This window comes from Schistocerca serialis, chromosome 10, assembly GCF_023864345.2.
Source record: "Schistocerca serialis cubense isolate TAMUIC-IGC-003099 chromosome 10, iqSchSeri2.2, whole genome shotgun sequence".
Taxonomy (NCBI): domain Eukaryota; kingdom Metazoa; phylum Arthropoda; class Insecta; order Orthoptera; family Acrididae; genus Schistocerca; species Schistocerca serialis.
The window spans coordinates 209494515-209519554 of record NC_064647.1 but is presented as its reverse complement, the minus strand read 5'-3'; the positions used below and the strand labels follow the sequence as shown (position 1 = coordinate 209519554).

The 25040-nt window shown below is 42.9% G+C and overlaps 1 protein-coding gene across 2 annotated transcripts; it reads left to right on the top strand.

Annotated features, from left to right (window-relative positions):
- Positions 1-5901: 5901 nt before the first annotated feature.
- On the top strand, positions 5902-24831 carry LOC126424997 (uncharacterized). 2 transcript variants are annotated; one of them, XM_050087895.1, is made up of 6 exons: positions 5902-5953; positions 9815-9938; positions 10111-10291; positions 14485-14570; positions 16593-16743; positions 23220-24831. In XM_050087895.1, exons 2-6 carry the CDS (start codon positions 9864-9866, stop codon positions 23294-23296), a joined length of 570 nt encoding a protein of 189 aa, XP_049943852.1. In that variant the 5' UTR covers positions 5902-5953; positions 9815-9863; the 3' UTR covers positions 23297-24831. The 2 variants fall into 2 exon arrangements, with proteins under 2 accessions (XP_049943852.1, XP_049943853.1); XM_050087896.1 differs by having other exon boundaries at positions 5914-5953; positions 9821-9938.
- Positions 24832-25040: the final 209 nt, after the last annotated feature.

Sequence of the window (25040 nt, the reverse complement as noted above, 5' to 3'; positions counted from 1 at the left end):
CATCCCAAACTGAATGTGAGGTGTCTTCTGTCACTGAAGCTAAGGCAGTTGATATTCTGGTTTTTAGTTCATCAATGTCACGAGGTAAGGGAATAACGTAAACACATTGTTTAATATATCCCCACAGGAAGAAATCACACGGTGTTAAGTCAGGGCACCTAGGAGGCCAAGAGAGTAAAGCCTGGTCTCGCGGTCCTGTACGCCCTATCCAACGTTGAGGCACGTTGGCTTTGACGAAACTGAGCACGTTTTTTTTGCCAGTGCAGTGGTGCTCCATCTTCCTGATAGATGAAATTGCCAGACTCAAATTGTGGGAATATTCAATTCCATAGCATGGCAAGGTATGGTTCCCCTGTTACAGTTTCTTCCTCAAAAAAGTACGGTCCATAAACCTTGCTTTGCAGACAGCACAAAAAACATTCACTTTTGGTCCGTCCATGTTCAGTTGTTTCATGAGGATATTCGAGCCCCCATATACGCACATTATGACGGTGAACCTTACCGCTAGTATGGAAAGTTGCCTCATCGCTGAATATCAACCGTGACATAAAAGTGTCATCTTCCATGTCCTCTAGAATAGCATTGCTCAAGTCCACTTGCTTTACTTCGTCAGTATCTCGAAGAGCTTGTACCAGTTGTAATCGGTATGGTTTGAGGGCTTAACGACGCCGTAACACACGCCACACTGTCATACGCGGTAACGCAAGTTCTCTGCTACCACGGCGCGTTGACTTGCGGGGGCTCCGCTCAAATGCTCGTTGGATTTGATCCACTATTTTTTCAGGCACGTGTGGCTGGCCAGGACTTTTGCCTTTGCAGATGTATACTGTTTGAACAAACTGTTTATTCCACTGTCGAATGTTCTTTGGTGATGGTGGTTTAGCCCGAAATCGAATATGAAACGCACGCTTAACTGCAACCACTCATTGAGTACGACTAAATTCAGTAACACAATACGCCTTCAGTTGCGCGGACGCCATATTGCCCGACACTGGCTGTACGTTCCGGGTCAGCGCTCGTAGCGATATCTAGCGGATTTTTTTTCTGGAACTGTAGACCATGCCGATTACATCTAGCGCTGTTTCAATTACCTAGTGACATTTGTCTCAATATTACATTACTGGCCATTAAAATTGCCACACCACAAAGATAACGTTCTACAGACGCGACATTTAACCGACAGGAAGAAGATGCTGTGATATGAAAAAGATTAGCTTTTCAGAGCATTCACACAAGGTTGGCGCCGGTGGCGACACCTACAACGTGCTGACATGAGGAAAGTTTCCAACCGGTTTCTCATACACAAACAGCAGTTGACCGGGGTTGCCTGGTGAAACGTTGTTGTGATGCCTCGTGTAGGGAGGAGAAATGCGTACCATCACGTTTTCGACTGTGATAAAGGTTGGATTGTAGCCTACCAGGATTGCGGTTCATCGTATCGCGACATTGCTGCTCGCGTTGGTCGAGATCCAATGACTGTTAGCAGAATATGGAATCGGTGAGTTCAGGAGGGTAATACGGAACGTCGTGCTGGATCCCAACGGCCTCGTATCACTAGCAGTCGAGATGACAGGCATCTTATCCGCATGGCGGTAACAAATCGTGCAGCTACATCTCGACCCCTGAGTCAACAAATGGGGACGTTTGCAAGGCAACAACCATCTGCACGAACAGTTCGACGACGTTTGCAGCAGCATGGACTATCAGCTCGGAGACCGTGGCTGCGGTTACCCTTGACGCTGCATCACAGACAGAAGCGCCTGCGATGGTGTACTCAACGACGAATCTGGGTGCACGAATGGCAAAACGTCATTTTTTCGGATGAATCCAGGTTCTGTTTAGAGCATCATGATGGTCGCATCCGTGTTTGGCGACATCGCGGTGAACGCACATCGGAAGCGTGCATTCATCATCGCCATACTGGCGTATCACACGGCGTGATGGTATGGGGTGCCATTGGTTACACGTCTCGGTCACCTCTTTTTCGTACTGACGGCACCTTGAACAGTGGACGTTACATTTCAGATGTGTTATGACCCGTGGCTCTACCCCTCATTCGATCCCTGCGAAACCCTACATTTCAGCAGGATAATGCACGACCGCATGTTCCAGATCCTGTACGGGCCTTTCTGGATACAGAAAATGTTCGACTGCTGCCCGGGCCAGCACATTCTCTAGATCTCTCACAAATTGAAAACGTCTGGTCATATGGTAGCCGAACAACTGGCTCGTCACAATACACCAGTCACTACTCGTGATGAACTGTGGTATCGTGTTGAAGCTGCATGGGCAGCAGTACCTGTACACATCATTCAAGCTCTGTTTGACTCAATGCCCAGGCGTATCAAGGCCGTTATGACGGCCAGAGGTGGTTGTTCTGGGTACTGATTTCTCAGGAATTATGCACCCCAATTGCGTGAAAATGTAATCACATGTGAGTTCTAGTATAACATCTTTGTCCAATGAATACCCGTTTATCATCTGCATTTCTTCTTGGTGTAGCAATTTTAATGGCCAATAGCGTATTACAAGTTAAAATCGGGTCATTCTTTTTGGGAGACCCTGTAGACCGCAAAACTTCCCATACTGTTGACTGTGGGTGGATAATTCTCGTAACACACCACGAGTCCTAACACCACTCGGGCCACGTGCTGCATGGTCAGTTAGAGCAACAGCAGCCTCGCCAGTAACCTCCAACACGATAGGACACCGTCCTCTTCCAGGTGCCACACCAAGCTCACTCGTGTTTTCGAATTTCATTATCATCTTCTTTATAGCATTTAATGGCATCGGGCCTCATCCCATACCTTTCAGTGGGCGAAATTCCCAAAATGCAGTACCGTAACTGCTGCCGTTAGCATAGAATAGTTCCACTAACAGCTCACGGTTCCTCTTCCAGATAGCCGTACTTTTTACTGACGTTATTGCTTATCAAATGACAGCGCGGATGTCATAAAAACAGTCTAGAGCGCTATATTTGCAACTGTTCGCCAAAATTGGAACTTTTCTTTTCAGCGTGCATCGGTTCCTGATTAACACATTAGCATATCTACCAAGTTTCGTTGCTATACGATAATTATGGCACACACTGTACCTCCATGACTAGCTGCACTTCAGTTACACTAATGAGCCAGAACATTATGTCCACCTACCTACTATCGATGTCAACCCACCCAGGAGATAGCAGCGTCACCTGTCGTGGAATGACTGCCAGTCAAACAACGCACGGTGCATGTAGTGAGCGTGCTGTCAATGTGTAGAATGGGGAAGGTGTGCGGTCTCTCTGAGTTTGACTGAGTTCAGTCTGTGATGGCTCAGAGGCTCGGCACAGCTATTTAGGAAACTCCACGACTTGCGGGCGTTCGAGGAGTGCTGTGATGAGCGTCTTCAACACACGGCGGACGTCGTGGGGTTGGGTGGCCGTCCCTCATTACAGATGTCGGGCGCCATAGGCTGGGCAGACTGGTAAAACCGGACAGGTGGCCAACATTGGCAGAACTAACATTAGACTTTAATGCTGGGCAGAGTACAGGTGTGTCTGAACCGCCAGTGCACCAAACACTCCTAATGCTGGGCCTGCACAGCCAATGACCCATGCATTTACCAATGTTAACACCATGACATCTCTAGGCAACCTCTTAACTAACATTTTAAGCAATAGGCGGTTTAAAGTACATCAAGGAGAAGAGAAAAGCAGATGGCATGTACTCAGTAACGGATTACCTCAGGGCTCTGTTCTTGCTCCATTGTTATTCAACCTCTACACATCTGACGTGCCGAAAATTTCAATATGCAGATGACCTGGCAATTTCATATCAGAGTGAAGAACATCTAACGAACAGCCTTACTAAAATTTATGAGTATTTTGAGACATGGCGACTGAGACCAGATGTTTCTAAAATCGAGGTAAGCCTGTTCCACCTCTCTAATCGTCTTTCATCAGCAAGGATCAGTCCACAGTTCAGCCCTCTTGGCACAGTCAGATACAACGAAAGCCCAAAATACCTGGGAGTCACTCTGGGCAGAACTTTAACATACTAAAAACTCCTTTCCAACTTGGCCAAGAAGATACAAACACGAATGAACCTTGTGAGAAAGCTGGCAGGCAGTACACGGGGAGCAACCACATCAGTCCTCCGAGGAGCATCCCTTGCACTGGTATACTCTGGAGCAGGAAAGTAGACTTCCAACTGAACTCAGTTATGAGAGTAATTAGTGGTTCAGTCCGGTCTACACCTACTTGCTGGCTACCAGTGCTTTCAAACATCTGTCCACCAGACCTCCGTCGGAAGGCTGCTCTTTACAACTTCTGTCAGCAAGTTTCTGAAAACAACTCGATCCCTCTTCGTGACGATTTGCTATCACTGCCCAGGAAACGCCTCAAATCTAGAAGACCAGCATATGAAATGGGAGTCCAAATGCTATCCACAGGATTCGACCAGGGCGCAGAGAGAAAAAGTGAGTGGCAAGCTACTGGCAAGCTACAAGAACCCGAAACCACCAATTTGTAGACAGTCCAACAGTTCCAGTTCCAGGCTTCCACCAACCAAGGGAGGTGTGGGTGCAGTTAAACAGGTATCGGACCGAAGAGGGTAGGTGCAAATACACAAGTGGGGCTTTTCAAGTGACAGTGTGTGTGACGGTGGTGACACCTAAACAATGAGCCACATTGTGAATGACTGTCCAATCAGGCGCTTCCCTGGTGGCATTGAGAAGCTCCATCAAGCATCCCACGAGGCACTCCACTGGATCGAGTCGATCAACATCCGAGTGTAGTCTGAGCCGTTTTAAAGCTTGTGTACTATATATAATTTCACATGTTCATTTTTATATATATTTCCTTGTTTTGCTAAATGTATATTACTGTAATTGATGCATACGATAGTAAATAAACCACGACATCGGCAGCTACAACTGAAATGGCACGGGACCATCGGAATTGGACACTGGCGCAGTGGCAGAGAGTTGCACAGTCTGATGAATCCCGATACATGCATCACACCCACGGGAAGGCGCGAATACAGCTTCTCGACACATGTACTGCGCCACGGAGACAAGCTGATGGCGACTCTGTTATGCTCTGGGGAACATTCACGTCGGCATCTATGGGTCTAGTGGAGCTCGTGCAAGGCGTCATAACGACTAAGGAGTAACGTACTCTGGTTGCAGACTGACACACCCCTTCATGACGACCATGTTTCCTGATGGCAGTGGCATTTTTCAGTACGATAATGCGTCACAAGGCCAAGAAACAGTAGTTCGAGGAACACAGCCCCGAGTTGCAATCGATGTGCTGCCCCCCCCCCCTCCCCCCAACTCGCCAGATCTGAACCTGATGGAACAGATCTGGGATGGAAAGTAGCGTCAGAGCTCATCGTTCGCCTTCCCGAAATTCAATGGAATTATTTGGCTTGTATGTACACATACGGTGCCAACACACTCTAGCGGCCTATCAAGGGCTCACTGCATCCACGCCACGACGCGTCACCAATACTGGCGATTAGGCAGGTGGTCATAAAGTTCTAACTGATCAGTGTCTAAAACCCGGTAGATTATTCATTCGTAACTCATTCCCATTATCTGACAAAATACGCAGGAGGAAACGAAAAAAAAAAGTAAGAAAAAATATTGTGATGGGTCGAGTTACGTCACGAAAGGTATCCCTTGATAATGTCATAATGAAAAACGCAACAATGCGCAAATCATATGGGTCGTCGTCAGAGACATGTTTAATCGTCTAGGAGAACTAGGCAAAAAGAGGATAGGAACAGAAAGAAGGAAGATCTCGCGCAGAAGCCAATGGGACAGAGCGTCGCTGTGTGACGTCACAGGGTGCGCAGGAAATGTCGATAACGCGAGCAAGCTTGGGCGTGGTCGAAGCAGCGGCGTGCGCCAGCGACCAGAAGAAGCGTCGCCATAGACTGGAGAACGGCGAGGCTGCCTACACATCCTGGTGAGTACTCGCTCTGGAGGCTCTAGCCTCATCAGTTCTACATCTAACACTTTCACTTTTCGTAGTGTGGTCGAGGCTACTTCTGGTGCCAGCAATTTTTCTCCGCCTTCCTGTTCCGTTCGGAATGGCGCAGTGGGAAAAAATGCAGACGCTAAACCTCCGTATGAGCTTTAATTTCTCCGATTTTCTCATGGTGTCCGAATAGGAAGAGACGTACGTTGGAGGAAGTAATACGTTGCCTGGTTCTTCTTACAAGGGAACCTCCCTATCGCACCCCCCTCAGATTTAGTTATAAGTTGGCTCAGTGGATAGGCCTTGAAAAACTGAACACAGATCAATCGAGAAAACAGGAAGAAGTTGTGTGGAACTATGAAAAAATTAAGCAAAATATACAAACTGAGTAGTCGATGCGCAAGATAGGCAACATAAAGCAGGATCTGAGCTCAGGAACGCCGTAGTCCCGTGGTTAGCGTGAGCAGCTGCGGAAGGAGAAGTCCTTGGTTCAAGTCTTCCCTCGAGTGAAAAGTTTCATTTTTTATTTCCAGTTTATGTGACAAACTCTTATGTTTTCATCACTTTTTTGGGAGTGATTATCACATCCACAAGAAAACCTAAATCGGGCAAGTAGAAGAATCTTTTTACCCATTCGCCAAGAGTATAAGTTAGGCGGGTCGACAACATATTCCTGTCATGTGACGCACATGCCGTCACCAGTGTCGTATAGAATATATCACACGTGTTTTCCTGTGGAGGAATCAGTTGACCTATGACCTTGCGATCAAATGTTTTCGGTTCCCATTGGAGAGGCACGTCCTTTCGTCTACTAATCGCACAGTTTTTGCGGTGCGGTCGCAAAACACAGGCACTAAACTTATTACGATGAACAGAAACGTCAATGAACGAACGGACAGACCATAACTTTGCGAAAATAAAGAAAGTAAACTATTCACTCCAGGGAAGACTTGAACCAAAGACCTCTCCATCCGCAGCTGCTCACGCTAACCACGTGACCACGGCGCTCCTGGGCTCACATTATCCTTGATGTTGCCTATCTTACACATGGACTACTCAGTTTGTATATTTTGCTTATTTTTTTTTCATAGTTCCACACAACTTCTTCCTGTTTTCTCGGTTGATCTGTGTTTAGTTTTTCAAGGCCTATCCAGTGTGCCAACTTCAACTAAATCTGAGGGGGGTGCGATGGGGTGGTTCCCTTGTTAGAAAGTACGCGCTCTGAATTTGTAAACGTCCCCCTGTTGCGCAATGCCTCTCGTGTGGCGTCTGCCACAGGAATTTGATGATCGGTTGCGGGAGGCTCTCGCACCTACTTTGCGAACATTTGTCGATGGAACGACTGTTCTGAAGACCAATACTTTCTGTAAAAAGTACACTATTCGGATCAATCTCAGTCTGGCACTTTGAGCGGCTGGACAAAGGTATGAGCCCGCATCTCGTGGTCGTGCGGTAGCGTTCTCGCTTCCCACGCCCGGGTTCCCGGGTTCGATTCCCGGCGGGGTCAGGGATTTTCTCTGCCTCGTGATGGCTGGGTGTTGTGTGCTGTCCTTAGGTTAGTTAGGTTTAATTAGTTCTAAGTTCTAGGCGACTGATGACCTCAGCAGTTGAGTCGCATAGTGCTCAGAGCCATTTGACAAAGGTATGGGAACACTGCGGAAAGTCCGTCCTTCAAGATAAACGCAGATGCTAGCCGGTCCTGTTGCATCTGACTCCGAACGGCATCTCTGCGACGTCCCAAATAGGTTGCCAGTGTCAGCCGTGGGCAGAAATGTGTTCTGGGTACTGGTGAGTGCATTATGTCGAAGCTCAGTGCATTCGACCGCTGGTGTTCGTATAATGGGCACGTCCGTAACCAAGATTGCCAGAATGTTCTGATGTTTGGAGAGGCATAGTATCGAAGATATTTGCCGCATAAGGGAAAGGGGAACGATGTCGTCCGCGAACACCCAAACCTCCACATGTCAGACAGTCAGATCGGTGCCAAACGTTGTATGTCGATGGAGTATCAACCAAAACACCGATTTAGTTCGTGCTATATGTTGTCCAGCAGAACATGCGTAAACGGTAATTAAAATTAACACTAGAACTACAGAGCATAGGAAAACCGTGTCTGTCAGTTATTGGTTCATAAATCTCTCGTGGGTGAGTTCGTATTGCGCGCGGTCTTCGTATCAATGGTCCAGCGTTCGAACCCCACTGCTGACGATTTTATTTTACCTGTTTACCCTTGAAACTGTAATATGGGAAAAAATTTTTCTGACATGTAAAAGGACTTTTCGCAGTGTGTAGCAATGTTCTTTTGGCAGTCTGCTTTTGATTCGTTAGCTGAATGTTATGTACTTACTATTGATCTTATTTTTGTTTATTATTACTTTTTTCCAATCGCTTGGATCACCTCGTGGTTTCAGCGACCTACGATAAATTTCTGCTATAATGTGAGGAAGTCGTTTCACACAACGATGTCTAACTGTTATTCTATGCCGTCGGCGGTGGCCGAGCGGTTCTAGGGCCTTCAGTCCGGAACCGTGCGACTGCTACGGTCGCAGGTTCGAATCCTGCCTCGGGCATGGATGTGTGTGACGTCCTTAGGCTAGTTAGGTTTAAGTAGTTCTAAGTTCTAGGAGACTGATGACCTCATATGTTTAGTCCCATAGTATTCAGAGCCTTTTGAACCATTTTTTATTATTCTATCCTGCGATTTTAACAAATCAAGTAAAGCTACCATCATCCTCAAGGTTGTTTCGAACACTCCAGTGCCGTAGTAAGTGCTATGCCGTTACCTTCATCAGACCTTTGAACTAAATTGCCCAGCCACGTACATGGGGATCTGCAGCTTTATATGGACTTTGCACCAAGTGCAGATCGGCATATTTCACATTTGCAAACGGTACCAGAGTTGAATTAAGTGCTAAGTGATAGATGAAGATCCTAGAACCGACCGGTGATCGAACCCGAGAAATCTGAATCCATAATCGAGCGCTTTGTGTTGTGTACGATGTGACATGACGTATTGTGTTTTCGTAGTGTATTGCGTTGTGGTTTCAATGATTTTAAATACGCTTCAAATGGAAGTTAAAGCTGCTATCGTTAATCCTTGCGTTAAAAACTGATCGTATTCGCAGAAAACAACTTCTGGTCTGCTATGTATGAAGTGGATACAGCCAATATTTGGGTTAGCAGGACGGGGTTACGTGTCACACAACCTGCGAGACAATAACCCTATTCCGTGAAGAACTCCCTTTGTGATCTCACTCTGTGACGGCTCAAAGTTGCCTCCCAAATCTTGTGACCTTATTCTATGCAACTTCTTTTCACGGTGTTAGGTGAAGTCCAATGTCTACATTTCTACAACTTAAGAAAGAAATACAACGTGCGAGCAACGAGATGTCGGTGAAAGGGTCACCATGAACGTCTTAGACCAAGTAACTGCCTGCCGAGACAGTGGAGGTGGACAAATGAATGATATTATTCAACCACACTTAAATGAGTGTGTATGCAGCTGAAAATAAAATAAGAATTTTTATTTAGATGAATCAAGATTTTAAACATGGCTGCAACAGCAACTGTTGAAATTCTTCACGATGAAGGATGACAGCCAAAAACAATTGCAGTTCTGATGAAGGTATATTTATATGTACCGAAACCTTGGACAAGAATTTGAATAAATTTTTATCCTGCAACTGTTTTTGGCTGTCATCCTTTATCGTATTTAGATGCACTTTCGACTTAATTACTGCATTTCTAAACATTGCGTATGGTTGAAAGGTCCTGTATAAGTTTTTTCGGTAATTACTTTTGAAATGTTCTCCCTGGAATGTGGACAGCGTGTAACTGTCCATCACTTAGTTACAGACCAACTACCTTGTGACGAAAAGGAAAACGCAGTTTTGTGGAAATGGCAGCCCTAAAACAGTCTTGCTGTGGCTGTTCCCTCAAGACGGGTACCAAAATAATTGCCGTCATATATCTGGTAAGTTATATATTTGTATGTGGGTGTAGGCGCGCATGCTGTCAGTCTGAACAGTTTTAAGATAACAAAAAAAGTGAATATAGTTCATCCGCGTATGTGTGTCTGAAAAAAATGTCATTACACTGCATGAAGCATAGTCTGGAAACAATTAACTTAATGTATTTTTTTTTAGGTCGCCAGTGTATTCGAGATAGGAATGGCAGCGATATGTCTGCATGAGAACTACGGCAACGCCATCGACAAATGTAGGAGGTTCCGACATGATGAGAATTTTCAAGTTGTTGTTTTGGATTTCAGTAGCGAGGATTCCGGCTACTGCAACAAACTGGGCACAGTGCTATGCCTGTTGAAAGGTGAGTGCCACAAAATTCGCATTTCTAGTCGCACAATACACTTGCTGATTCAGCTGCCCCTACCGATTTCGTTTTATGTAACCTGAAGTGACAGAACAATATTGTTGACCTGTTTGTTCTGGAGATGAGCACCACATTGTCAGAATGTCGCCGAGTAACTGGTAAAGTAGGTATACAAGAAGACATCTTAGACCTGTCGTACAAATTTTGTTTACGAGAATACTTCAGCAGATTACTGTGGCGAGTCAGGTATCAATCTTTTCTTTGGATTATATACTGATAAGTTGTTACTTCCATACTTTCCATTTCGATATCTCCTGTTAATTACGTTGTTTATGATGGTAAAACACACTTTACAAGGCAACGTTTCTGAACCATTTACTAACAATTAAGTAATATAAACAGAATGAACTTACAGAGACATCAAAAATTTATACTGACTACACCGCTAATTGCATGAAGAGAGATTGGAGGCAATAGGGTAAATATGGCAGAAGTAAGGTGTCTCTTGGCGCAAAAATACCGTGTAACTCATCGCCAATCTTCACTTGTATTCTTGCTGTATGATTTCTTTTGTGAACAGTCGCCCAAACCTCTGAGAGAGAATCATATCGATTGCATGGCTGTCGCCAGTCTAGATACCATTCCCGATACAGATGTAGCGCAGGTTACATAAAATGACAGCGGTAGGGGCAGCTGACTCACCCTGTTTACGAACACAAAGCAACAATTATGATTACCACCGTCCTCGTTCACAGTTGTTACCCTCTTACATCCTCCTTCCCAAGCAAATCTTTCACATTTCCCAATATTCTTAGATTGTACAGTCTGTTAAATTTCCTTTCCCCAGAACTCGGGATACCAGAAAACATCTATTTTGTTCACTTATAAATTTTTTATATGCCACTTTGTTGTTATCCTTACTATTATCACTACTAATGGCAGCGGCAACACTAGTACAAGTACTGCCAGTATAAACTTTATTAATTCACAGTCAGTATTACTTACTTACATTGTCACTACAGACACTCAAATCATCTTAATACAGTACCGGCCATTAAAATTGCTACACCACGAAGATGACGTGCTACAGTCGCGACATTTAACCGACAGGAAGAGGATGCTGTGATATGCAAGTGATTAGCTTTACAGAGCATTCTCACAAGGTTGGCGCCGGTGGCGACACCTGCAACGTGCTGACATGAGGAAAGTTCCCAACCGATTTCTCATACACAAACAGCAGTTGACCGGCGTTGCCTGTTGAAACATTGTTGCGATGCCTCGTGCAAGGAAGAGAAATACGTACCATCACGTTTCGGACTTTGATAAAGGTCGGATTGTGGGCTATCGCGATTGCGGTTTATTGTATCGCGACACTGCTGCTGGCGTTGGTCGAGATCCAATGACTGTTAGCAGAATATGGAATCGGTGGTTCCAGGAGGATAATACGGAACGCCGTGCTGGATCCCAACGGCCTCGTATCACTAGCAGTCGAGATGACAGGCATCTTATCCGCATGGCGGTAACAAATCGTGCAGCCACGTCTCGATCCCTGAGTCAACAGATGGGGACGTTTGCAAGACGACAACCATCTGCACGAACAGTTCGATGACTTTTGCTGCAGCATGGACTATCAGCTCGGACCATGGCCGCGGTTACCCTTGACGCTGCATCACAGACAGGAGCGCCTGCGATGGTGTACTCAACGACGAACCTGGGTGCATGAATGGCAAAACGCCATTTTTTCGGCTGAATTCAGGTTCTGTTTACAGCATCATGACGGTAGCATCCTTCTTTGGCGACATCTCGTGAACGCACATTGGAAGCGTGTATTCGTCATCGCTATACTGGCGTATCACCCGGCGTGATGGCATGGGGTGCCATTGGTTACACGTCTCGGTCACCTATGTTCACATTTACGGCATTTTGAACAGTGGACGTTACATTTCAGATGTGTTAGGATCCCTGACTCTACCCTTCATTTGATCCCTGCGAAACCCTACATTTCAGCAGGATAATGCACGACCGCATGTTGCAGGTCCTATACGGGCCTTTCTGGATACAGAAAATGTTCGACTGCTGCCGTGGCCAACACATTCTCCAGATCTCTCACCAACTGAAAACGTCTGTGTCAATGGTGGCCGAGCAACTGGCTCGTCACAATACGCCAGTCACTATTCTTGATGACCTGTGGTATCGTGTTGAAACTGCATTGGCAGCTGTACCTGTACACGCCATCCAAGCTCTGTTTGACTCAAAGCCCAGGCGTATCAAGGCCGTTATTACGGCCAGAGGTGGTTGTTCTGGGTACTGATTTCTGAGGATGTACGCACCCAAATTGCGAGAAAATGTAATCACATGTCAGTTATATAAATTTGTCCAATGAATACCCGTTTATCATCTGCATTTCTTCTTGTTGTAGCTATTTTAATGCCCAGCAGTGTACTATTTGTCATATTAAAATTGTTATTTCTTAGGGAACTATGAGGTAAAAAAATAGTACGTATGTGTGAAACCCTGGTACGGTGTAATGTTACTCAACCTGTATTTCTCCAAGCGAAAAAAGACTCATTACAAACAATGCAGTGAGGATTAGAGTCTAGCTCAGACAATAGCAACTAGGATGAGGCTCGCTGTGACTGAGCACTAACTATGGTGTTGTAGCAGTAAGGATCGAAGTGCAAGTGGGATCAAATGGCCGCTGCCAGCTGTCCAATATTACAGAGGCTGAGGGGTGCTTGCAGTAGGGAGCCATTGCAGATGTGGCTCAGTGGGTGCGCACCATTGCGTCCACCAGATTCTGTATGACCACTATCGGCGTCTAACGGAAACTTGCAATTTCGTTTCCAATTTTGCGACGCCTGAGGGTTGGTATCCATAAGTGGTACCACGTACCAAGCATCTGTACAATATTAGCATTGAGGAAAGTTGTTACTATGCACCTTAGAGGAAAGTCGGAAATTCCCGTTGCTGCTAATTGTGAGTAGTGATTCGAAAGTGAAAGAAGAGGCACGATAAAAAAAAAAAAGATTGATCTATTGGAAACCATCGATTTGTGAATCAACAATCGTATCCACTCAAATTTCGCTTTCAGGAGATAACTTCGCTACAATAGACATATACAAGGAATGTCAGCAATAATTTAAGCGCTGTAAGGCCTGCAACATAGTATACGTAATTTCTAGTGCAAAATGTATTCTGCAAAAAGATTTTGATAGAAATAATGGACGAGACAATAATTTAGACCATCTCCTGTAAGAGGAATATCATATTAGGCCTGACAAAATAAAAAAAGGAAATTGAATTATACATTGGAAATGGTGTTGACATTTACAAGGCATTACATATGAACTGTATGCAGTAGATGCCCTACATGCAATATGGTAGAGACGTAGTTCTGGATTTCTCGTGGAAAATGAATTAAATATTCGTATTGATGAGATTATACGTTGAAACGTGCAAGAAAGCAGTTTATTACCATGTCACAAATTTATTGAATCTGTTGGTTTGCATGGGGAATGGTCAGCTGATAGCAGAACTGAAACGTTAACTGTGAATCCACTAGTGTTTTTACCTTTTCGGGTATATTGTCTTAAAAGACATATGAGGCCGCTGTATGGCACCAATGGTAGCCTCTTTTTCTTATGATCACCAAAGTTCAATGCTGATCCATCACCATACGTTACGCATTTTAGGTTATCCCCGTCACCAGATCTACACATGGGGATATTAAGCGACTCTTCACACACTGCCGGCCGTGGTGGCCGAGCGGTTCTAGGCGCTTCAGTCGGGAACCGCGCGACCGCTACGGTCGCAGGTTCGAATCCTGCCTCGGGCATGGATGTGTGTGATGTCCTTAGGTTAGTTAGGTTTAAGTAGTTCTAAGTCCTAGGGGACCTAGATGTTATGTCCCATCGTGCTCTGAACCATCATCATCACACAGTGCATGTGATACTATTATCCCTATTTATGTTGATAATGGGGCAGATGGGGGTACTACATGTAACACGTGATGAAGTACTTTGTATGGATGTATGTTGATCTCATGATGGGGCTAACCGTAAGCGCAGAACGTGCGGTGATTGGCCAGTAAAGAATTTTGGCGACCAAGACGAAACTTTGTGTATTTTATACGAGGATTAACAGGTAAGTTCTGAAAGTTCTAATCATTATTTTTCCTATTACTGTTTCAGTTACGAAGACGCAGCTTATCGTATGCCTTGTGTTTGGCATTACCCAGGCAGTGAGTGCTACGCTTCTCTTCTTTGGAGCGAGTGAGGTAAATATATCGAATTCCAGAAATATGTGATTTTTAGCAGAAACTGGGCAAAGCATGGGACGTTAACAACATCTGGAGCTACTGATACACTAAATTAGGGTTGCTACTTCATAACTGTTCTATTTCATGAGGCCTCCCACAGAAACCGAGGGAGAGGGCAACTGACTCTAAATGGTTAAAGACGAATTGCAGAATTATTTTACCGCACACCTCAAACGATAGTGATGTTCGCGGCGCCATGGAATTCACAAAGATCACTCCTTTTTTGGACCCAAATAAAGTTTACTTGACTTTCGTGCATCATTAGCCAGATGCGAATCGAATGACACTACTGCAATTTGGATTTGTGTCCTTGTGAAGAGAACCATATTACTTGGCAGTGTGCCTAACACAGGGGGGAGGGGGGTGGGGCGAGTTAAGTGAACGGAAGGCTTTGGGCCATTAATATGGCCTTCTATTCTACACTTATGGTCTGCAAGCTACCTTCGGTGTGTGGCGGAGGGTACGACAATCTCTTCCTAGCTAACCTGTGCGTGGGAAGAATGATTTTAGGCAAACCTCCATATGGCGACAATGTTTGTAATTAATTTGCTGATTATTAATACTGAGTGCTACATAACACTTATACAGACCCTTAAAATGTAAGTCATTAGCAGTATTTTACTATCTAAGTAGTTCTAAACCCATAGTGTACTTTGTCGTTGTTGTTGTGGTCTTCAGTCCTGAGACTGGTTTGATGCAGCTCTCCATGCTACTCTATCCTGTGCAAGCTTCATCATCTCCCAGTACCTACTGCAACCTACATCCTTCAGAATCTGCTTAGTGTATTCATCTCTTGGTCTCCCTCTTCGATTTTTACCCTCCACGCTGCCCTCCAATGCTAAATTTGTGATCCCTTGATGCCTCAAAACATGTCCTACCAACCGATCCCTTCTTCTAGTCAAGTTGTGCCACAAACTTCTCTTCTCCCCAATCCTATTCAATACCTTCTCATTAGTTACGTGATCTACCCACCTTATCTTCAGCATTCTTCTGTAGCACCTCATTTCGAAAGCTTCTATTCTCTTCTTGTCCATACTAGTTATCGTCCATGTTTCACTTCCATACATGGCTACACTCCATACAAATACTTTCAGAAACGACTTCCTGACACTTAAATCTATACTCGATGTTAACAAATTTCTCTTCTTCAGAAACGATTTCCTTGCCATTGCCAGTCTACATTTTATATCCTCTCTACTTCGACCATCATCAGTTATTTTACTCCCTAAATAGCAAAACTCCTTTACTACTTTAAGTGTCTCATTTCCTCATCTAATTCCCTCAGCATCACCCGATTTAATTTGACTACATTCCATTATCCTCGTTTTGCCTTTGTTGATGTTCATCTTATATCCTCCTTTCAAGACACTGTCCATTCCATTCAACTGCTCTTCCAAGTCCTTTGCTGTCCCTGACACAATTACAATGTCATCGGCGAACCTCAAAGTTTTTACTTCTTCTCCATGGATTTTAATACCTACTCCGAATTTTTCTTTTGTTTCCTTTACTGCTTGCTCAATATACAGATTGAATAACATCGGGGAGAGGCTACAACCCTGTCTCACACTCTTCCCAACCACTGCTTCCCTTTCATGCTCCTCGACTCTTATAACTACCATCTGGTTTCTGTACAAATTGTAAATAGCCTTTCGCTCCCTGTATTTTACCCCTGCCACCTTCATAATTTGAAAGAGAGTATTCCAGTTAACATTGTCGAAAGCTTTCTCTAAGTCTACAAATGCTAGAAACGTAGGTTTGCCTTTTCTTAATCTTTCTTCTAAGATAAGTCGTAAGGTTAGTATTGCCTCGCGTGTTCCAACATTTCTACGGAATCCAAACTGATCTTCCCCGAGGTCCGCTTCTACCAGTTTTTCCATTCGTCTGTAAAGAATTCGCGTTAGTATTTTGCAGCTGTGACTTATTAAACTGATAGTTCGATAGTGTACTTAAGACATGGTTTTTGCTTGCTTTGTATTTCAGAGTAAGCCAGTTCTGCTCGTACCGTGGATGGTTGTGCAAAGCCTAGTCATCATAACGATGACTATTGTGAGCGTTATCGCATGTGCGCGATTTTTTCATGCTGTCGAGATATCCCACTATCCTGTGGTTGGTGCAGTCTACATTTGCCTTAGTAAGTACCTATATTTATTTTTGTGCGGTGGTATGGTCTGTGTCGACTAAGAGCGAGAATAATGTGACAGATTGATGTAAATACGGACGAACACATACAAACTCAAATTCATGGAGTGCAAATGGACCACTTGGACTTACCGGGAGAACTTTTGGAGTGACGTAGCCGTAGTGTACACGTGACCAGTTACTTCGTATTGTAAATCAACTACATATGAGGCATATTCACAAAGTAAGTGTACTAGATTTTTTTTATCTTTTTAGAAAACATGTATCTGAAGAACAATTGCGAGATATTGTTGATACACTTGTTGACTAGGTTTCCACATAATCGCCATCCCGCTCAGTGCCATGGCAAAACCTTCTTTATACCCTCCTCAAAGAGTTCTGCCGCCATGTTCTTCCCCAACATAAGAACCTCTTTCGGTTGTAAATTTAATTTCACTCATATGTGCCTTCAGGGATGTGAAAAGATGATAATCTGAAGGCGCCAAGTCCGGGGAATAGGGAGAGTCGTTCCAAATATTCCAACGAAATGAGTCCAGGTAAGACTGTGAGGACGGCCGTTGTGTAAAAAATTCCTCTGCTCTTGAGATTTTTTAGGGTCTTACAATGTGATTGTCCACTGATGGTCTCATACTGAGGCAGAAATTACGCTTTTTCGGCCCCAAAACAATGACGCCACGATTTTTTTTTGTCCGAAATGGTGGTTTTGAATTTTCTGGAAGACGGAGAATTAGTGTGACGCCACTGTGATGACTGTCTTTTTGTCTCAACCATGTAATGAGCCACTCTCGTTTTCATCTCCAGTCAGAACAGAGCTCAGAAAACCCCCACCTTCCAGTTCAAGTCGCTCAAGAAATTCACGGACGCTACTGGTCCAATTTTTCTTGTACTGCTCTGTCAGCTGTTTCGGGACCATCTTGCGCACCGTGTCCGGTATCCCAGCGTTTCTGTGAGTGTCTCGTGTAAGAGTGTGGCGGAAACATCGTAGAAATTTCATTAACTATCAACCGGTTGTCTTTAGGAACAGTTTTCTCCACTCTTTGCACAAACTCATCAGTCAAAATGGAAGGTCTTCCACTCCTCTGATGCCATGAAAATTTGTTCTGCCTTCATTAAAATCCCTACACCACTTAAATATACTCTTTGTGTTTGTAACACTTTAGCCGTAAACTGTTTTGATTCGTGAAAAAATATCGGTAGGTGCTATTCCTTCCACGAGTTGAAAGCTGATCACAGAACGTAGCCCGCACTTAGTATTTCTTATCGACAGCTTTCACGCAGCTGGACACTACATCGTGAGTTTACGTAGTACCGTGTTCCTGCCATTCTTGCACTTGAGAAGGAATCCTCCTCGACCACTCAGTGTTGCCAACCCTCAAACAACAAGAAACAAAAAAGAAACATAGCCCGTAATGATGACAGTACACTTACTTTCTGAACGTGCCTCGTAGGTAATCCGCAGCCACTGTACAGTGCATGGCATAGCGTAGTTTGTACCATTTATAGTCATCCCTCTTCGTGTTTCACTTGGAAACAGAGAGAAAAATGACTAGCCGTGAGCGTCTGCACGAAGCCTAATCGCCTCTATTTTGTCCTCAAGCGACACGAACAACAGAGGCTGCGGACCAGTTCATTAATGTGTCTTAACACTGCTTCTCCAAATTTGTTCTCAGTACAGGGATGAAGGTTTTCTCGGCGAATATCGTTGGTGAAATCTGTTGCGCATGAAGACAAATTGGTTCCAAAATAGACAAAAAAACTATACACTTTTCATTAGGAGTAGTATAACTGCCAAGTTCTTTGTAACTTTGACTATACTCTAATCACATAACATCACACATGTTCTCAACCCATTAAGTTTCCTTCTGTTTCCTTGTCCTTTTCTGGGTGTTTCACTCTCTTTGTCAGAATGTGTATAGTCGAACGGTGCAGAAATTTCTCGCTCTCATTCATCAGACCAAACAAAAATTATGTCCGAGTCGTCGAGAACCACTCTTTTCCAGCAGTATTCCGACTACTTAGATACAGCCTACCATGTCATCATCTCCAGTATCAACCTCTTCATCCATCATCTTCAATTATTTGGTTGATCTTCTCCAATATCTGCCTTTTCCTAACAGTTTCTACCCTCTACATCTCCTTTTAGTACCATAGATGTTCCTCTCCTCACCTATTTTGCAGAGATCCTTCTCACTCCTTATCATTCCACTTAATTTTCAATTTCCTCCTACGGCACCACGCCTGAAATGCTTCGATTCTTTTTTGTTCTTTTCCAGGATTCCCTTTGTCCATGATTCACTTCCGTACAGTGCTGTGCTCCAGACGTACCTTTACAGAAATTTCTTCCTCAAATTACGGCTGATGTGTAACACTAGAGGTCAACTTGTGGCCAAGAGTTTCCTCTTGTCCATTCCTACTCTGCTTCTCATGTCCTCACTGCTTCGTCGTGTTATTTAGCTTACAAGGCAACAGAATTGTTTGATTTCATCTACTTCATAGCCCCCAATTTTGATGTTAAGGTCACCGCAAGTTTCGTATCTGCTGCTCCTGATTACTTTCGTCTTCATTCAGTTTACTCTCGGTCCACTTCAATGACCTGTCCTGGCTTGACAGCTTCCTAGTCTGCTTCTCATGTCCTCACTGCTTCGTCGTGTTATTTAGCTTACAAGGCAACAGATTTGTTTGATTTCATCTACTTCATAGCCCCCAATTTTGATGTTAAGGTCACCGCAAGTTTCGTATCTGCTGCTCCTGATTACTTTCGTCTTCGTTCAGTTTACTCTCGGTCCACTTCAATGACCTGTCCTGGCTTGACAGCTTTTACAGCTGGAGAAATTGTCTGGCGTAGCGATAATAATTTATACAGGGTAGTCACGAACTGTCTGAAAAGCTTGTAAGGGTGTTGCAAGGTAGGTTATGGTGAGAAATAACTATTAAGAAAAAACTTCCATAAGTTGCACCGTTTCCGAGTTAGCATCGCGGTTATTCAATTATTGAGGGTAGAATAACAGTTAGGCGGTTTTTTGTTCTACTGATTTTTATTTGTATGAACTAGTTTTCGACTTATTAGGCCATCTTCAGATAACTACTGGCTATTGTTTACAAGGAGCTTGTGTTCTTAAGAACCAAGCATTCTGTACTAAGATATAACGCACTTACATACTATCTTTAGTTGTGGTATTGTCTTTGGAATTGTCAAACGGGTCTTTCGACTTTTCTTCTGTAAAACAGTTATTTAACATAATAAATCATATTTTATGGTTTGTCAGTACCATGTATGATAATAATTGGAACTGTTTAGAATACACATTATAACAAAATTACAATTTTTGGTATTTGTTGTAAACAGTTGTACTGGACATTAATTGTTGGTTGTACAACAGCAATGTTTTCTTTGGGGGTTACATTTTGTTATTAGAAAACTGTGCATTAATATATACCAAATATTACATTGTTACAGTTGAGTTACAGTTAGGAATGTAAATACATAAGGGATATTACATTATACTGGGGTGTGAATTTGTTTACTATTGGGACACTTTGTGGTTAGTAGCAGGTCTACTGTATTGTGTAAAGTTTGAGAGTGGTGATGTGCTCAGTAGCAATTGGTCATTTAGGACCAACTGGGGATTTAGAGCTAAGTGCTTGCTAATTTCAAGTGCTTCTAGTACGCCGAGTTTTCTGCCTTTGTTGGCGATATGTAGCACTTCTGTGTGTGTTAGATATTTGTGTCCTGCTTTGAGGACATGTTCAGCAGAGGTGGAGTCTGATTTATTTAATCTCCAGCTACGTTCATGTTCAGTCAGCCTTGTTGCTGGGGCCCGGTCCGTTTGAGCAATGTACAGTTTATTGCTGTCAGTGCGGGTTATTTTGTAGACCCCACTGTTGCTTAATTTATCTGTTTTGTCCTTGCTGTTGAATAGGAGATTAACTGTAGTACCTCTTACATAAAATGATGTTTTATAGTTTTGGGATTTCAGTGTTTTGGCTAGTTTGTCTGATGGCTTACCTAGATATAGAATAGTACACCAGTTGGTTTTTGGTGTAGTTGTTATTGTAGAGAGGGCATAAATGTAGGGCAAGATTTTGTTTCTTTGTCAACTAATTCGGGGTTATATCAATTGTTATATGGAATACATTTAATGCTGTCTACTTCTGTTTGGAAATTCGGTTTTGACATTGGTATGGATGTGAGGCTATGTACCATGGAATGGAAGGCTGCATGTTTGTGTGTTATTGGGTGCTGTGAAAATGAGGGTATTACTGTGTCTGTTGTTGTGGGTTTTCTGTAAATTTTGAAAGTATGTGTATTTGTGGTGATATCTATGTTAAGGTCTAAAAAGTTAATGGATTTGTCACCTAGCACCATGGTGAATTGTATGTCTTTGTGTTGTGAATTTAGATGTTCTAGGAATGTGTTCAGTTGTCTGTTGGTACCTGTCCATATTCAATTAGGCCGCTGTGCGCCGAAATTCAAACGGCCCGCCAGGGGCGGTGTCTGCAAACGTGTTCTTCGTTTGGTTTCCTAAAACCGAAGATACAAAAACTGGACGTCGGGCAGTAGTATAAGTGTCGAACCGAACCAAAGATTATGCAGTCTCGTGCACTATCATCTGCGCTATCAGAACAACTGTCATTAGTTGTGTATGGTGGGACGCTTGAATTTGCTCGCGCAGTGGTCTGATTGGCTAACTTCGATTCTAATTAACTCGGAAACGCCGCGAGGGATTGGCCGAGCGGTCTAAGGCGCTGACCCTCGGGCATGTGTGTGTGTGTGTGTGTGTGTGTGTGTGTGTGTGTGTGTGTGTGTGCGCGTGTGTTTGTCCTTGGGATTTATTTATTTATTTATTTCTTGTTCCGTGGGACCAAATTAAGGAGAAGTCTCCATGGTCATGGAACGAGTCAATACATGACATTATAACACGATAGTAGAAACAGATAAAATGAAATACAAGAAACGTATTCAGGCGACAATTCGCAAGTTTAAATAAAGAAAATCAACAATCTAACACTGGAATTTGCTTAATTTTTCAGCTCTTCCAGGAGCTCCTCGACAGAATAGAAGGAGTGAGCCATGAGGAAACTCTTCAGTTTAGACTTAAAAGCGTTTGGGCTACTGCTAAGATTTTTGAGTTCTTGTGGTAGCTTATTGAAAATGGATGCAGCAGAATAGTGCACTCCTTTCTGCACAAGAGTCAAGGAAGTGCATTCCACATGCAGATTTGATTTCTGCCTAGTATTAACTGAGTGAAAACTGCTAACTCTTGGGAATAAGCTAATATTGCTAACAACAAACGACATTAAAGAAAATATATACTGTGACGGCAATGTCAGAATTCCCAGACTATTGAATAGGGGTCGACAAGAGCTTCTCGAACTTACACCACATATAGCTCGAACAGCCGGTTTTGGAGCAAAAAATACCCTTTTTGAATCATAAGAATTACCCCAAAAAATAATACCATATGACATAAGCGTATGAAAATATGCGAAGTGGACTACTTTTCGTGTTGAACTGTCACTTATTTCAGATACTGTTCTAATGGTAAATAAAGCAGCATTTAGTTTCTGATCAAGATACTGGACATGGGTTTTCCACAACAGCTTACTATCTATCCGAACGCCTAGGAACTTGAACTGTTCCGTCTCGCTTATGATATGCCCATTCTGTCTGATCAAAATGTCAGTTCTTGTTGAATTGCGAGTTAGAAACTGTAAAATCTGAGTCTTACTGTGATTTAGCATCACATTATTTTCCACAAGCCACGAACTTATTTCATGACCTGCATTATTTGATAATGTTTCAATATTACACACAAGATCCTTCACTACCAAGCTGGTGGGATAATTTAGGTTAAGTAGTATGTAAGCTTAGGGACTGATGACCTAAGCAGTTAAGTCCCATAAGATTTCACACACATTTGAACATTTGAACTCGGAAACGTTTTAACGTATCGAATTTTTTTCTTAACAATTATTTCTCACCACAACGTACCTTGCAGCACCCTTACAAGCTTTGTTTCTGACGAATCTGCATACACAACCCTTCGTTGTGAATCAGTGCGTTAGTGTAACCTGTATCAAAATCTCTACAGCAGTCCCTGAGATTCTCCGTCACAGTCAGACATAAGAACGCGGCAAGCGACTTCAATTCAGTAAAGTGTATTGATACTGTAGTCATTAGACTGTTCATTCCATGGCTTGATGTAAGACACCATGGCACCGTTAAGCGTGGGGTGCAGATTTGAAGGACGTGATGTGAAAAAATAATCGTTAACTAACTAATTTAGTGTCGAATTGATGGTTTTCAGGGGGTCACGAGGCTGATTGTTCATAGTCCTGCGGGTTACAATTTGCTCTAAATTTCGATGTTTACTGATGTAGAATACATAGTCTGGTTAAATCTTCTTGAAACAGCCTGTATTTATGTTCAGTGTCAGCTGATGTGATATCACGCTTGCTTCATTTCAGTGCTGAATGTGTACATCCTACTGGTGGTGTCCAGCTTGTGCCAGACACTCTGCGAACGCAGCCAGGGACGCACCTAGGCAAGACAGTGCGTGTGAGAAGCCAAGTGGAGATCGGTGCAAGTTTCCGTCTCTACCCTTTATCTGCAACACATCGCTGTTGACAAATGAGTTGAACCACGTCAGTTCTGCGACTACAAAATTCTGTGTGCGCACATCTACGAAGTTGCAGTGCTTAATGTATCCATCGCTGGAGTCACACTTCTCACCTGTTACGTGCTGACTGTGACTTAGACCAAAGATAATATAAACAGTGCATGCCCTTTACCTTTGCCGTGTTAATCTTTCAACCTGTATCAACGTCATGTGATGGGTGGTCAAGGCCGATGGCCTATCATAATGTGGTTATACAATTTTTCCTATTTATACCTAATGTATGGATTTTAACACATTTACCTCGTATTATCACACATGTGAATTACCAATATTAATTTGATGATTGCGGTTTTAATATTCGGCGATGTCTGAGCTTTGTGTTTACTGTTGCATCTGTATACAATACTCTAACTACACTGACAAAATTTTGAAGGTTGCTCAGGGACCTGTATTACTAAATGACTAAAGCTATACAGTTACAGGCTGCCTATCTCAACGACTTACAGGGGTAACAAAAATTCGATTTTAGGTATTTCATATAATTATTTAACAGATTTAGAAATGCAGCCATAATCTACTTATTAAGAGGTACAATCATGTTAGAAGTTCAATATAAAAAGTGAAGTATTCAACTTTATATAGCTTCAAATAGATTGAGATTCCTCAAAAGCAACTGTCAAATGTTTTTTTATGCTGCTATGACATCCACTTCTATGCATCACGTCCGATTATTATGCAAAATAGGAGTTGATGTTTCATAGCTTTTTCTCAGTTTACTACAGACGCTAAAACTCCATTAGGACAAGATGTGCACCGTATTGGAGAACATTTATTATTAAGCCCATAGATAAATGTTTCTGTAGTACCGATTTCATTCGTTAAATTCCTTTTTTTTCTTTTAGATTGTAAATTCAGAGGAAATTTAAAAACTGGTATCGCCTCATTATCAAATGATTCAGGTGAAAAAATGTTTACCGATGTGTTTTATTACGCTCGTCCCCTTTCACAAAATTTTCCGTTTCAAGCCAAGTGTTGATACATTTTTCTGGAACTACTTCAGAATTGGTAGAAAGAAAGACAGTACTAATGGCGTTTAATAAATTTCTGCACATACTTTTCTAAGATCACTACATAAAAGCCATCGTCAGATTTGTGTAGAAAGAAATACTCTTAATTAATAAAGAAGCTTCAATGACAATCTGCAAAAGTGTTAGCAAAATACTGTCATTTTTGACAATCGTATCTGTAGAACTAATGGTTGATTTCTTTCACATACTTTTGCCATAATCCAAACTCTGTACGAGATATTATCGTTCTGAAAATGTTTGTGAATGTAAATACGGCAAGAAAGAAAAATTTCACATCAAAGAGATGATGGTTTCCATACAATAATTGTCGAAGCAATGGAATGTGAGGGATGTGTTGTTCAGTGCGCTAAAAAAGAGTAATTTACTGCTTCTCTAAAAAATTTTAACCTGTTATTGTACATTTTATGTTACGTTTCATGTGCTTTGCTCGAGAAAGACAAGTACAGATTAATGATTAAATATATTTTTAGTGAAATTAATAAATTATGTATTACCATTTCTTTAGGCTGTTATTTTTCCTTATAAAATACATGCATAATAAATGCCCATTACGCATCGCATCGTACTAATTATTATGGAAC